At 36.3% G+C, this 16438-nt stretch overlaps 1 protein-coding gene across 1 annotated transcript in view; it reads left to right on the plus strand.

The window, feature by feature from the left end:
• Positions 1–16438, plus strand: part of LAMA2 (laminin subunit alpha 2) — a 330175-nt gene that overhangs the window by 91463 nt on the left and 222274 nt on the right. Inside the window, exon 4 of the mRNA XM_056488060.1 lies at positions 5333–5575. Within this exon, the coding sequence (XP_056344035.1) occupies positions 5333–5575 (243 nt within the window). The remainder of the gene's footprint in view (positions 1–5332; positions 5576–16438) is intronic.

Raw genomic sequence — 16438 nt, forward strand, 5'->3', positions numbered from 1 at the left:
GTATCTGTGAACTGAAATATTACAGACCTCATAAATTGGCCTCTGAGAGCACAAGGAGCTGCTTCTCAAAACTCACAAAATCTCTGCTTCAATTCATGAGGAATTGGATTTGGTCTGTTTCATGTGTTAAACCTTTAGGAGAGGCTAATCCAAAATGAGAAACAGTGCAAATGTGGTATTTAAGATGCATGATGTGCTGTATATATAATAATTGTTTTCGAATGTGAGTATCAAGATAGAAGTTATTGATCAAGGAGCACTTTAGCATTGAAAATCTGTTTATATCTGTGATTTCTGATTCTTGGTCACCTATGGTTTTAGAAGTTCAGGCTCCTGTGTCTGTTTTCACATTCAGACTGTAGCAAGGCTGAGCTCATACTCCTGAGAGAGTGAAATACACACATGGCTGGACAGAGCAACATAAATAGTGTCCTGTCAGCACCCACATGAACACAGACACAGCACAGCCTGCTTCACCCTCTTCTTCCTCTTCAGATGATCAGGATTAATGTCTACTAGGGGTGTGTACATCTATGGATGCATCCAAGGCATGTAGTGCTTCAGTAGCTAGCCTTAGATAATCTTTTGAAGATCTTGGAGATTTACAGCCCCACTCCAGTTGCTGGTTTTTTAGATCTCTTCTATTTGCTGAGCTTGAGGTTAACTCTTAGTCAAACACACCCACTAAAAAGAGAAAGCACACCTTAAGAAGATATTTAGAAACAGGATTTAGTGGGAAAATAGGATAGACTTCAGTGAATGAGGTCAGGATTAAAATGCTGATCAGCCAGCTAGTTGTAGCCAACTGGTTCCTTTCATCTGCTTTTCCTTCTATCTTAACACTTGTTCTTTCTTGATCCACCTTGATCCCTCCCTTTCTCTACCTCTATTCTCTCCCCTAAATGTCTCCATGTTAAGTCTCATCCCTGCATGCAATCCCTCTAACACATCCCATAATGAATTCTGTATAGGCTTTCCCCTGCTTCTCTTAATGAGGAGGACCCCATGTAGTTAATAACCCCCTTTAACCTCAGGGTGTTCTGAGGTAGCCTTGACTCATCTGGATGGATTTCACACTGGGACAAGGGATGTCTGCAGTGCTTTTTCTACCTCTATCAGCACTTTTAACTAACTGCTTAAATAAATCTGTGTTATTGTAAAGGTCATATACTGTGACAGTTTTTATACCAGCCTGTAAGGAAACAAGTCCTTGCCTAAGTTTTGCACTATTCTTGATGGAAGAATACCATGTTTACTTGGACACTGAACTGCAATAATAATCAGCTAAATAATATAACTACAGTAAACAAGTAGATATGGAGTTCACACCAGGTTGTTGATGGAAGCCTCCATTAGAGCTAATAAATTATTCTATTGAGAAAATTAAATGGGAATACTTCTGTAGAATTGTGTGGTCCATTTTTTTTTTCTCTGCTTGTATTCTGATTTGCATGAGCGCTTTCTAACCGAAGGATTTATTTTTTAAATGGAAACACAAGTGGGAGTCGGACACAATGAGATTTCTTGCTTCAGTAGTTAACCCTATGTAGATTAATGATTCACTTCAGCTCTATCTGAATAATATTAGTGTAGCAAATTATCCTGTATAGTAGGATGCACTTTTCTATGTCTTATGAGGCATTCACAAGAAGGTAGAGTGCTATAACTTATGGAAGTGTTCCTACAACATGTGCTTTGTACTTCTAACTGCTGAGACACTTACCGATGAAAATGAGACCAGAGACTCATTTTGTTTCTCATCTTGAGGATTATGTTGCCTATAATTTGGGAAAGGTTTAAAGGACTATTTAGACTATTTTCCTCCCACTCCCATAATTATACTGCTATGGTCACATGAGCAGAACAAGTAGAAAAAAGCACCAGCTGTGCTTTGGCAGCTGTGTTAATGTCTTTTGCATGCTCCCAGGCAGCTTGGTATTGCTCCATTTTGCCATTTGTATAAGCAAGCTTGGGTGTCTGAGTTGCATTCTATTGGACTTACACAAGTCCAGATGTGCTCTAAGATCGTGCAGTTACCATGTCAATTAACGTGTGTTAATTGGTGCTGTCTGAAAAGTGAGCCAGGTGTGCTCCATCGATTACCCCGTGGGAGTAGAAGCTCAGTGTTACGATGTACTAGGAAGGCTGGCTTCAGAATACTGAATTTTTTGATTGCGGAAACAAATGTAAGAAAACTCAGTGTTACATTAGGCTTTATTAGTTTTCTCATGCCACTGAGTGCTTTCTGGTTTTGTATTTGCTAAACAACTCCACAATAAAAGAAGCGTTTCTCTTTTATCTGGAGAAGGACAGTTTTCCAGCTACTTGGAAAGCCAGCATTACATCCATTACATTGATTTGCTTTGAGAATAATCATACAGCTGCCATTAATTTTAGTCTGTTTGTTGTCATTGCCATCTTGCTGAGAAAGCACAGTAAAATATGGCATGTGTCATGACTGCTCTCTGCCTCATAGCACTCTGGTGAGCTGGTGGTGCCTGGTGTAGCTGACTGAGCTGGGGCAACCATCCTCTTGTGTCATGCTAAAGCTCCAGCTGTCCCCCAAAGGAAAGGTATTTTTAAAAAGCATGGATTAACATCCTGTACTGTCTTCAGCCTAGCCCTAGAAATATCAGGAATAATATTAACCAGGCCATGTTTTTGATGCATTATGCTTTTCATGCATCTTCCTTTTTTCTGAAGTTAGCAGTAATATGTCTACCAATATTTAAAAATATTGGTAGTTCAGCTCTGTTTCTCTGTCTAAGAAGTTAGTGGGTTGCAGATATCTCAGTCCTTCAGTTACAGAAGGAACTTGTAGAGGCTGGGACAGTAGTAGTCTGGATCAGGTTGAAAACTGTAGCTGAATAGTAGTTAAAAGCAGCTCTTAATGTATATTCTTTTATTTACATTAAGAAGTCAGATTTAGATTAAGAGAAATTAAATCCATTCCACTGTGATGTGCAATATGCTCTTCACTCCCCACTGTTTGGTGTTTTTTTTTTTTTTTTTGTTTATTTGGGTTTTTTTTGTTTGTTTGTTTGTTTTTGTGTGGGGTTTTTTTTGTTTGTTTGTTTGTTTGTTTGTTTGTTTGGTTTTATCTTTTTCAGTTTCATTTATAGAGGATGCTAAAAATAATGAAAGCCAAAGGTATATATTAAATTGCAGTCTAGCAGTGAGCTATCTGAATGCAAGAAACAAGGCTTCAAACACATCCTCAGCAAAATATGCAGGAAATGTTAGTGGAAGAGGGCTTCAATATGAAAAGTCACTGTAGAAAGTTGCACTCTCCCATACAGCCTAGTATTTCAAAGCAGGCATACAGAAAAAGACTTCCTGTTGATTACACCTCTTGGCCCCACAGAGCCAATGCATCCAAGATGCTTAGCAGAGCTAATTGCTTTTTTGGCTGTATTTGACAATGAATCTTTAATGAAATTTTAGGACTTCCAGAAAGGCAACTGTATGTACACACACCTGTGGTTATGAATTTATTGTGAGATATGTCCTAAACCACAGATCTTCCACAGTAGAAGCTCTAACATTGTGTTTAACCTCAGTTGTTATCCATTCAAATATATGGAACAGTCTTATTCTGACAACTTGAGGTAAAATGCCTATGAAAACTTAAAAAAAAAAGTATTTAAAAGTACTGTGGGATGAAAACTCTATTCTGTATTTCTTACATTTCAGAGAGCTTAATTGGGGGGTGAACAGTTTGGAGAGATTTGTTAATGTTTTGCTTGTCTCTGATTATTATAAAGACTATTAGTGACACTGATCCAGGATAGTTAAAACTATAACTGTTTGTGGCCACAGTGGAATATAGCTATAAATGAGTTTGAGAGAGGAAAGGGAATTTCTGAAAGGAGACAAGTGGTTGTATGATTCCTGTTGGAACAGTGGACTAAAACACAGGTTTTTTCATTCTCTAGAATGTTTATTTAATGCTACTGAAGAAATATATTGAGATAATCATTTGAGAAGGTACAGTTACAGACATGCTCTTCAGATTGAAATAAATACAGCCTCATCCATTTCTTATTCTGAAAAACTTACACTGAAAAACTTTGGCTGCTAATTATTTATTTTTCTGACTGAAATGATTGTGAATCTTACCACATTCTCAGCATCTGCACAGAAGGAAGGAATAATAATTGGAGATAAACATTTTCTTTGTATCCATCATCAAGTATTCAGGAATACATGCTGTACTCTGCCACTTAACACGTTTTCTATTTTGCAGTAATACTGGTGGGTAATAAAAACCAATTCAAATCTTCTTACTGTTTCTTTCATTGCTTACTGCTGGATATTCTTTCAGTAGCTTTACTGGTTGTCTGAGCATTCACGAAGTTTTTGTGTGGACTAAGTCTGAATCTTGCACTTCTATCTTGCAGTGACTGTCCAAAACAAAAAGCTTTAAGTGTTAAATCAACACTGCCACAATACCCTCTGGCATCCTCATGCGCAGACTCACAGCGCTGCATCTTAAAAATATTAATTTGATATGCGTTCTGCTTTTCTAAGAGAAATAGCTGCTTCTTTTCCTTGGCTTCAGTTCTGCCTCTGTAGTATATAGCTGTGAGCAGGTTAAAAACCAAACCAGACCTGCGTCACTAATGTGTGGCATTCTGCAATTGCAAGTGTATTTGTGGTTTGCATTCCAGCAAGGGTGTACACAGAAATAAACCTTGATAAATCAATTGAATAGGCAGGTAAAATGGACTATAATGAGCATTGATTATATGCTTGCATTCTGTTTGTAGTGATATTTGATGTGTCTCTGTCCTGTAAAGCTTATTCATGGTCACAGTGCTGAATTGTGTGATTGAAACAAGAACGTTTTATAGAGTGATTTCAGCATGATGTGGTTACCTTTCAATAGCTTAAAACTATGTTTTTCTTTAACAGAGATAGAGTTGTAACAGTTTGGCAACTCTTAAACCTTGTGGAAAGTGTATGTCTCTAAATACACATAAAGAAACAGTCCCATTCCTACAAATTGAAAATACTTGTAAACAAATTTTGCAGACATTTGGCTGAAATGGCAGTTTAGCAATTACCTACTGAGCTATGTGAAACTTAGAGTGCTTTGTAATTGTTTTCAAAGTCTCTATTGGCCTAATGCAACTAGTTTTTTTTCCAGAAGTGTTAATGGAGAATTGGTTTCTGTAGTTTTAGAGTTTCCATGCAATCCAAGGCCATATTGCATTTCTAGCGGGGAAAAAGCCAGTCAAGCATTAGCGTGTTTACTGTTCTTATTTTGTTAGCTATGATGAAATTGGGATGAATTTTTGTGTTGTATTGTAACAATTCTTGTGTTTTTCAGGTTTTCCAGATCGCGTATGTCATTGTGAAAGCAGCGAACTCCCCTCGTCCTGGGAACTGGATACTGGAGCGTTCGCTGGATGGAGTAGACTATCAGCCCTGGCAGTACTATGCTATCACAGACAGCGAGTGCCTGACACGCTACAACATCCATCCCCGGCCTGGAACCCCCTCCTACATAAAAGATGATGAAGTCATATGCACTTCTTATTATTCCAAAATCCATCCTCTGGAAAATGGAGAGGTAAGATCAGATGGTGTTCCCTATATGAGATGGACAAAAAAAAACCCTTTGGTTAATTGGCAATTCTGCGTTCAGTAGACAGAGTGTTTTGGTACAATTAAAAGATGTGGAGAAGATCTATGTGCAAATTTTAAAAGCTCATCTTATATGGTCCTATATGAATGCACATAAAGTTCAATCTAATAAGAATATTCTACCAAGTAAATCAAGAAGTAAAAGAGTTTATCAGGTAAGTAGTCAGTACCTTCAGACAACTTTACATGCTTGAAATATGTTCCTCTTGTGAACACAGGTGAGAACACTTGGAAAAGTCACGGACTCAGTGAAGTCATAAAACACTTTTCTTTTAGGTGTGTTTTCAGTCCCTGTGTATAAGCCAGGATGTCAAATGGTAATGACTTTAGTCAGAATTTAACTTAATGCCTTAAGAGCTGATCATCTGCCCCTTTTTATGCCTATTCCTTCTTCTTTCAGAGGCCTGTACTATTTTAGCTTAAGTCCAGGCACATGAATAATGGACCAGTCATTTGTTCTAACTGAGAGTGTGGAAAAGATGTGGTGGACTTCGTTGAAAGAGCAAGGCATATGTAAGACCTGTAGCTGAAAATGCAGTGTTTTAAGTCACTTCAAATTCTGAGAGGGAAAGCCATGTGTACCACATTGTGACTGCATTTTTTTTCACAATTCTTTTCCAACACTTGCTCTGCAAATGAAATTTTAGCTTTTATGTTTATCCCTCTGTTATTATCTCTGTTCCACTTTTTAATGTTTTATTTTTGTATAAGTAAGTACAAATTTACTTTCTTCTGTTCCCCTAAATGCAAAGCAATATTCACATGCAAAATTGTTAATACAGTTATTTTTGAGTCCTGGATATAGATATGCATATTTTGTTTATGCTCTCAAAAAATTTCCAATGCCCATTGCAAAAATTGAAAAATTCAGCTTTCTGTGAAAATACCCTGTTGATACACTTTAAAAAGATATAACCTTGAATCTAAGAGAGTGTCAGATTATCAAGAGTTATCAGATGGGAAATCATTTTCAGTTCTAGGAAAAATTGCAAGTGTTTTGTATTTGTAGTTATGCTTGTATCATTAATGCTTGTATCATTTGCATGGGTATTTGTTCTTGTAAAATCTAGCAGGAGCAGATAGGGTGATACTAAAAGAAATAGTGCATATACATGTGCTGCATTTTTAAGCTGGTTCCAACTGTGTGCTTTTTGAGGGGTGAACAGAACATGAGTTAGCAACTTATTACTTGCAAAGAAATTTTGCACTGTTTCTTTGGGAGACTGTGTCTGCACTGAAAATATGATGCAAAAGTAATTATTCCAGTAATTAATTTAATTAACATTTTTCCATTTATTTGGCTATCCAGATACTGATTCCAGTACTCTGCTGTCTTCTTGGTTAAACCAGTGAGTCTCTGTGTTCTTCACTGACTGAGCTAAACAGGAAAGAACTGTGTTCAGCATGCTAGTATATATCCGTGGCTGAAGCAATGGCTTAAAGCCTACTGAATTGAGTGGAACTTAATTCTGATATTAAGTGTGTAATTAACAATTTTTACTTGGGCCTGATGTGCTCTATCCTTAACTTAGTAAATTACCTGCATCTGATATGTGGTTTCTTTAAAGAAAAAGGTGACTTTGAAGGGAGGAATGCATCTTTTCCATTTCACTTGGCCAAGGGGAGTTGTTAGATACAGGCATACTCTATGAAAGGCATGGGATAAACCCTGAGTTAACCTTACCTCCTGTTGGTAGTTATTAATCTGAGATGTGGCTGTAATAGAGAGAGAACAGCTTGGAATGTAAAGCCTACATATTAACCTTTCTAGTGACTGGAAGAGTACCATTCCATGTGAACTAATTATCTTACATATTTAACAATACTCTTTTCATAAGTTTCAGTTGTCTGAGTAGCTGAAGGCTGCATTATGAAGTATGTAGCATTTACAGAGAATTAACCCAGGTTAATTAATTTTCACATTTTGTCAAACACGTAACATGAAAAATAGCATTTTTACCAATGTCATATTTACTTGCAGTTGTGTTGCTGATGGTATTTGGCTCCTGGTCTTTGAGTGGAACCACATCTGCATATAATTTATCTTTGTTCCAGGAGAGTAATTTTGTTCTGTTAATCAGATATTGCAGTCATCTTGTAAGACTGACTGAATTATGAAATGTAAATAAAGTGCCTTTGCTTCAAACCCCATGAGTTGCTTAGGCACACTGTTCTGGTGTACACCCAGAAAACCTGATGAAGTGCACAAGGAACATGGTTGGCAAGCCAGTGCCAATGTCAAATGTGCATCTACAGTACTGTCTGAAGTTAAAAGTCATCTAAATTGTCATCTTAGAAAAATCAGAATATATTCTCCTCATGTACACTTCCAATGAACATTTAATCAATTACCTGATTCATTAGCATGTTTCCAGAGATGTTCATTTTGTGCCAAATATTTTTTTGTCATGTAATACTGTTCCTATTTGCACCGGTAATATTATCTTGGCCAGTCACAGAATTAGAAACAACATCAGCCAGCACAACAAAGCCAACAAAACAACAACAAATAACCCAATGTGATTTATCTTCAGATCTGTGAAACCAGTGCAAGTTTAAGTCAAATAGGAGCAAGCAATCTATACACCAGGGATTATGTGCAAAAAGTAATTTTATTGAATGAGCTAATGGAAAATTGCACAATGACAACTTCCAAATGAACAAAAGTAAGAAACTCTCAAAGAATTTTCTCTAAGAGTGAAAGAAAGATTCCTAGCATTCTAGTTTCCATACTAAGGTATCAGTATAGCTAGAAAAACATGTCTATATACTGTCTGAGGTAGACTTTTAGCAAAGCTGTTTTCACAGCATCAAGGAATGGGTAAGAACAGAAGGGACCACGAGTGGATCATCTGGTCCAAACTCTTTGATAAGCAGGGTCATCCTAGAGCACATGGCACAGGATTGTGTCCAGAGAGTTTTTGAATATCATTAATAAGGTAATTTGTTCACTGCAGTCACTGCACAGTAAAGAAATTCTTCCTCATGTTTGGTAGAATCTTCTGTGCATCAGTTTCTGCCAGTTGCCTTTCATCCTGAAGCTCAGCACAGCTGAGAAGAGCCTGGTTCATCCTCTTGGCCTCCGCCCTTCAGATACTTACATGCCTCGATGAGGACCCCTCTCTCTCATCTCTTCTTGAGGCTGAACAGGCCCAGCTCCTTCAGCTTATCTTTGCAAGGGAAATATTTCAGTCTCCAAGAAAATATAAAAGCTAAAGCTTCCCAAAACAATATTTCAAAACAAAAATGAATGTTCTTCTGTCTCAGTATCCCCATGCCAGCAAAATAAGGGAAAGAGATTAGTTTACCTAATGAGTTATTCATTACCTTTTACTGAACCGATGTTTCATGCTTTAATAGTAAATCTAATTTTTTTTTTTGTTTTTTACACTGAGTAAGAAAGACCCATTTATGTAAGGATTAATACTGGTGATATGAGTCTGGTATTTTCAGGTAAATAAGAATGCTTATTTTGTTTTCATCTTTACTTAAACACTGGATAAGAATGTCGTTTCTTTGTTTCTTTATTTCCTCAAAGGATCATTAGTTCAAGAACTAAAAGTTAGTGGGTTACCATAGTGATTTTTTTCTTCATTTCACTTACACAGGAGCCTCTGATGTTTACCCAGTTTGCACCTTTTTTATTGAAATATTTCTTCTTCTGCTACACTGCAATTTGTCTCACAGCCTCTTTACCTTGATGACTAGGTAAATGTAAGACTCTGAACATTGGCCTTCAATGTTGTAATTTTATTTTCTGAGAGATGCTGAAAGATTTCTCTTAGCAAATGCTTGTTTGAATTTGCAAATGTATTTTGATACATTGAAATCTTCCCTCTTGCTTGCAGCTGTTTCAAAGCTTGGCCCTCTGAAAACTTCAGGTGCAACAGATGATCATTATATGTTAGGAGAATATCTTTTCATAGAAAAAGGACACATAGTTTTGTAGGAAGTAAAATTGGAGGTTACACTTGGAAACAGCATTCTTCAAACGTACATGGATTTAGAGTGTTTTTTATAGGCTAGGAGAAAATAAATATTTAGGTTAAAAAAAATCATTCTGTTTATTCTTCAGTATCAAGTAATTCTTTGTGCTAGCAGATATTGAAAGTCACATGCAATGAAGAGAGTGGAAGAAAGGCTTAATTAATCTGATAGGAAAGTACTTCCTTTTACTAAGAAGGCAAAAACACCCTCCTCCCTCCTGGCCCCTCCCCACCCAGTATTCTGGGAATCATTGAGTTTTTCTAAAATGAGGCTTTCTGAAAGCTTAAAAAAGGAAAGTAAGGTGGTGAATTTAATTCCCACCTTTTAAATCTTAATTGAAATACCCAATTGTCTCCCTTGTCTGTCATCATATAGAGGTGTTCTGTCAAAGTTAGTTTAAAAAAATTATAATTATTCCTGATGGTGTGGAAAGCATGTAAATTTTCAATGAAAAGAAATCATTCCCTCTTTCTGGGCAGAATCTGTTGTCAGAAGATGCTGCCTCAAAAGAATATTTCTGTGGTTGATTAGAGATTGGGTTATACAGCGACAATGGAGATGAAATCTCAGGATTCAGTAAATATTTCCTTGTAGTGAGTAAAAGAAACAGTCTCTGATTGTTCTGTTTGAGAAGACTTTCAGATGTTATTTTCAGTTGCTGACAATGCCCTACCTTGACATTTAAATATAGAAAAGTTGAAGAATATTAGCCCTGTATTTGAAGGGAAGTAATCTGATTGTGGTAATGACAATGACACCTAATAGTAGTATAGCAAGTGGACCAAATTTCCAAAACGTATATCTAGAGTCCTCATATCAAACACAGCCCTTGGTGTTACTTGATTCTTTTCAGCAAGAAGCATTTGTGTAGCCATCAGTGTGACCAGATGATTGATAAAACAGTATTGGTAATGACTACTGATTTATTATTAAGGAGATAATATAATCTGCTGTGTTCCATTGCAAACTGCATGGTATTTCCATGTCCAAAGGTGAAAATTGGAGGCTGAGAGATTTTGGCAAGAGCTGTCTGTGTGAACAATGGAATTGAAGGTTCTCATTTATGGTGTTCTTTAACAATAAAATTCCTTCTATCTCCTCTGTGGCTAAGGCTGAAGCAAAGGACTGACAGGGAACAGAGTTATGGTAGAATTAAGTAACCTATCTCCTTCATATCTTGCAATAAGTCTTTCTATCGCTGCTATTATAGTGGTGAAAACAATGCTGCAGTGAAGGAGATGCTTCAGTTCTGCTTCTTTAAATGCTTAATCTTGTACCTTTCTTGTGATAGTAGCAATGTAACTGTATGCAAAAAAAAAAAAAAAAAAAAAAAAAAAAAGATAAATTACTCTGTGGTAGTAAAGACAAACCTTGTATAAGCATGTTCATTAGTCTTTATTTTCTTCAGTCAAGTGGAAGTTCGAAGTGTGTACTTACCATGTAAAGAAGAAAAATAAACAGAAACAAGTGCCTTGACAGTATTCTTTCCTGTTCACCTGTTGCCACAGCACTTGAATGCTTGTACTGTGTCCCTTTTTAAATGGATGCCTCAGGACCCTTGGAACCTCCCCCAGTGTCCCCAGTGTGCTTTGCGGAGGTTGCCTCAGGCCAGTGATACTGTGAGCATTGAACTCTAGTATTTCCCAATGTTTGCATGCTAGTTTTCTCCTCTTCATAGCATTGTACTTGTCCTGTTTGGTGGTCTCAGTGTTCACAGACAAGGAAGGGAAGAAAAAGAGACTTAGAAATGGACTCTAAAGTGTGTTCCTCTCATAGCTAGATTTAGACTCTGAGGGTGTCAGTGCTTAGAGGACAGAGGGTCTGAATTTTGGAAGTATTCAAAATTGAAATGTATTCATTTGCAGACTAAGAATTTTGGGTTGATTTCTTATTTATTAATGATACAGATGCTACACAGTTTCTAAAAAAAAAGAAATTGCTTTAGAGTTTGTGAATTACAGTATTGATGCTGCTTTTATAGTTCCTATTTTTAGATTGATCCTCTCAGCTCCACATGAATTCAGTATCTCGTCTCCATTGCAAAATAATTTTCTGAAACTTGAACTCTTATTTCCCCTTGAGTAACAGTGATAGATGTATTTTCAAATGCATAAGATGGAGAAAAGGCATCAACAGTAAAAAGTAATGCCAGTAATATCTTTGTCCATGACCTGAGCTGCAATCACCCTAGGCATTTCTCATGAGTGTGCTAAATTTCCATATTGCGTTTCTGTACACTTTAATACAGTACTTGTGGTTATGACATATGTTGTCTTGTAACAGTATTGTGTTGCTATAATTGAATGGAAAAAAACCAAACCACCATATATAAAAAAATAGGTAACAATCTCTTATTAATGGATGAAACTGTTCAGAAATTTAAGTGGATTCTACTTCCAGCATCACAGTTTGGACAAAGACATTAGGCAGAGACTAATGAATGTAATCTAACTCAGGATCCAAAACAGGGATCTGGGAACAGTTTTTTTTGGCTTGACATCTGAAGAGGGAGAATAACAATAATTGTAAGTAATTCAGATTTTTTTTCCCAAACAGTGAAATGGAAATTTTTATTTTGATTGTCATGAATTGTTCCATGTGATGCAAAATGAAAACATTTTATTTGGTAATTTCATTTTTTTGTCCAATGCAAAGACAACAAAAACAAATTTCAGAAAACTGAATGGAGGACATGTGACAGTCTTTTGCCTAGAATGCAGAAGAAAACTTCAGCAAGTAAAGATCTTATCAGATGCAATCCTTGCATCCAAGATGTTCTGCTTCCCAGGTTTTTAGCGTACTTTGTGTCAGGCTGTTTATCAAGTTGGTACAGCTTCATTTTCTAAGAAATAATTAGTTAGGTTTTCTCGGAACTGAAATCCAAGTGTCCCATCAGTTTAGGATCTTTCTCATCCTGCTTTTCCATCTTAAAATGCACAGTCAGTTTTTTGTAGTGATTAGTAGTAGGGACAGCCAACAGGATCTGTAGGTAAATGATGATTGTTATTAAAGATCTTCTCACTGAAGTCAACAATAACCTTCAGATCAAGTCTGCTATGAGAGCTGGTAATCTCATTTTATTCAGTGTTGCATCACTTCAGAGGTTGAACAGTCCCTGCTTAACACTCTTGGATTACTCATACTTTGTTCTCCCTATTGGTTTTGATTTATACTCTCTTTGCTTCCCTTTCAACCCCCACCTTCTGGCTACAGCAGCTTCAGGAAGACTTCTGCTCAAGCCATGGTTTTGAATACCATTTTTTTTTGCTTTTTGGATACCATTTGTATATGATTGGTCTCAGTGAAATGACTGTGATAACTTATACTTGTAAGTCTTCCTTTTCAAGTGCTTTGAGAGGATGTAGCAGCCTAGAAGGTTACTGGGGTCAACCAAGAAGGGATAGAATATTGATTTTCCTCCAGAATTTTGGCACGTAAGCTTTCTGCTGCTCCAAAATTTCCGTTTAAAATAACTTTGAACGAAATGGTTTACAAAAAGAAATAAAATAGATTAGAGGTTTGGACAAAGATTTGGGTCTACTTCATTTTGCTGCTTTTGGGGTTTTGTCTTTTGTAAAAAATTGGATCATTTATCTTAGTACAACTAAGCTCGAGTATCTGATATGTGAAAAAAAGAACTTTAACAAATGACTGCCAAACAAATTGAAGTATCTTAAATATTCTGTTTACACAATGGTATATTGCCTCACTAATGTAAAATTAACGTTTCCTGTTTATCTTATAGACATTGAAAAAAATGTGAGAGGAAAAGGCAAAGTAAACATTTTATGTATGTGCTTAGTATCATAGGAAAGTATTGGAAACACAGAATTTAGTTTCTAAGACAGTTTTAAATGATTTTATCATGAATTATGAGAATTGTCTTTGCAATAATTTTTTCAACATTTCTACAACTAATTTTGCAAGTTGATAATTTCATAATTGCATCATAGCAGTCTTCACTGCTAATTTTTGCCCAAAAAAAAGGAAACTTAAGTAATATTTTCAAGTTGATAGTTCATACTAAACTTGAGTTTCTGGTATTAAATACTACAGAAAAAGAGAATGTATATAAAATATGAAATGTATGTTTAAATTGTGCTGCAAAGAGGAAAAAAATGTGGGAGCTAAGTATAAGTAGTATTGCAGGCTCCCATTATTGTGAAAACAAGAGACAGGATATTTACTGGTACATCTGTGTGGGCCAAGTTGGAATGAAAGTTTCTTTTGTGTAGTTAGACAACCCACTTTTTCATCTTGGCACAAATTCTCTCACTGAGCAGAAACTGATGTTGTAATTTCTACCATTTCTTGAAAGAAAAGAAAACTGATAAATTATATGAATCATAACACTTAAAAAGTAAGGAAGTTACAATATGCAAAAAACATACTATACAGAGCAGTCTTTCATTTGAAGTCAAATTGATTAGATTATATACCATTTTTCTTTAGCATCTATCATTTATTGACCACAATCCTTTCTGAAAAGAGATGTGTTACATGTCCTTATGTCGATCTGTGACAGATTTTCCAAATTTTAAAAGGAGGATTCATGCCTATAAATGTGTTTTATAATTCAATGTACTCTTTCAGCATTCAGCATTCCAAAGGGAACTGGTATGCTTAAGTGTATTTACTCAAATGACCCAAATTTCTCCTGCTGGGTTTGGTAGCAGCTTTTTGGACAGTGAGAGATTTCATTCTGACAGTGAAACAAGAGTGGTGGATATTTGATTAGGGTTTTTGGTCTTCTGTTTGATTAGAGGAGCTGAAGATCGATTGTGGGTGTGTTTTTTTTTTTTTTTGGGGGGGGAATTTTGTTTGCTTGTTTGTTTATTGTTACTGTTGGTGGTTTTTATTAGCTGTTACCATGGAAAATTACTGGGCAAAATAATAGCTAAATTGTCAAAAAATTATTTTTTTTTTTAAAGAAGGAATTTGTTAAAATCCGGGTGGACTACATGAAGGAGTAACTTTAATTACTAAAATCTCATTGAAGCAGGGAAATATGAATATGTCAGCCTGAGGCCAAATGTAGGTATGCTTTCATGTCCATGCAAAGGAATTGTGTAGAAAAGCGAAAAACAGCATAGTTTGCCTGGAATTTTCAGTTTAAATGGTAAATATCACAGAAATTCGATAGAAGGAAAGTTAGTTAATTAAACACTATGGACCAATGGACACATTACTCAAAATTCAAATTATTCAAAAATCAAATTATTTGATTGAGGTCAGGAGTCAAGAACATTTGAATGAGGAAAGCAGAGAGACCATCTTGGTAACTAGACAGACTGTCTCTGTCAAAGAAAATTGGCATATCATGCCTGAGAAAGAGTAGGAAAAGTTAGGACTGCAGTACTACTTAATCAAGGTGGTGAGAATATGTAAGGAGGTTCTGAAGCAAAAAAATGAAGGCAGAAAACCCATTATAGTGAAAAACTGAACTATTGTTAGCTTCCCATAGACCGGGTAACTGTCACAAAAGGTGAATTTTAAATCCCTTTGAATGTTCTTTCAGCAAGCAATATATTGATACAACTAAGAATATGGGATGCAACTCAAAATGTTATGAGAAGATGTGCAAGGCAGGCTGGCTCAAAATACTGTTATTTAAACACTGTTCTATAAAATGACAATAATATTCTCACTATGTAACATTAAGAAAATTTGAAAGAGTAAAAAACGATAAAGCAATCTCTGAGGGTGGAAATGCATTTTTATATGTTTTCTTTTAAAATATGTAGGAGTTTATGCATTCTATTTAGGAAAAAAGAGTGGATCTTAGAATATCAAAACAGGTAGCAACATAAAATACCTGAGTAATAATAGGTATTAGGAACTGAAAGACATAATATAAAAACACGGAAAATAGGAATTTTGCAAATTAACATAAAATCGCTGTAAGACAAAAGAGGAGTCAAGAACCCAACTGCTGCCCTTTCCTACCAAAGAAATTTCTGTGCTGGAGGCCTGAAAAATCCAAAGAGAAGCATTTTCAAGCACATTAGAATTATAAAGCTGATAGCCAAATGAGATATAATGGGAGTGCCAAGGACAGCAAATCCATGGCAGGTGGGTTCTGTGGCTTGAGCTTCCTATGGAGGGATGTAACAAAATAGCCACAGCAGAGCTTTTCTTTGTTTTAGAAGTTGGAGGCTCTTCTGAAGGAAGAACAGATCCAAAAGAACAGTTTAAAGACCTTGGCAGATTTGTTCCCCGACTTTTATTGCTGATCACGTTGTGGGGGATGTCCCTGTGGTCACTTGGGGTCAGCAGTCCCAGCTGTGCCCCCTCCTGACCCCTTAAGCACCCCCATGCTCCTCACGGAGGGAGGCAGGGTGAGAAGCTAGGAAGGTCTGGGTGCTGTGCAAGCTGCTCAGCAGTAGCTGGAGTATCTCTGTGTTATCAGCGCTGTTGGAGCAGCCGCACGCAGGATACCGTCAGGAAAATTAACTCTGTCCCAGCCCAAACCAGCACACTAGTTGGCTATATAAGTCATTTTATATCATGTATCATAACTGAAATCTGAAAAATCCAGACATTTGAGAGTTTGACAAAACCCTGCCAAGTCTAGCTTTTTGTAATTAAAGTAAGAACTATTTTTGTAACTTTCCAACAATTAATCACGATGGGAGCAAAGAACAAGAAGCACATTTCATGCACATAATTCTTTAATCTCCTGTGTTTTACAGAAGATTTCTGATTACATTCTTGGCCTGGCCTGTTCATTCTGTGCTACTTAGAAATGGATTTTTTCCTCTCCCCTGACTTTTCTTCTAGTAGCTGCTGTAAAATATCTCTG

This window comes from Oenanthe melanoleuca, chromosome 3 (assembly GCF_029582105.1).
Source record: "Oenanthe melanoleuca isolate GR-GAL-2019-014 chromosome 3, OMel1.0, whole genome shotgun sequence".
Lineage (NCBI taxonomy): Eukaryota > Metazoa > Chordata > Aves > Passeriformes > Muscicapidae > Oenanthe > Oenanthe melanoleuca.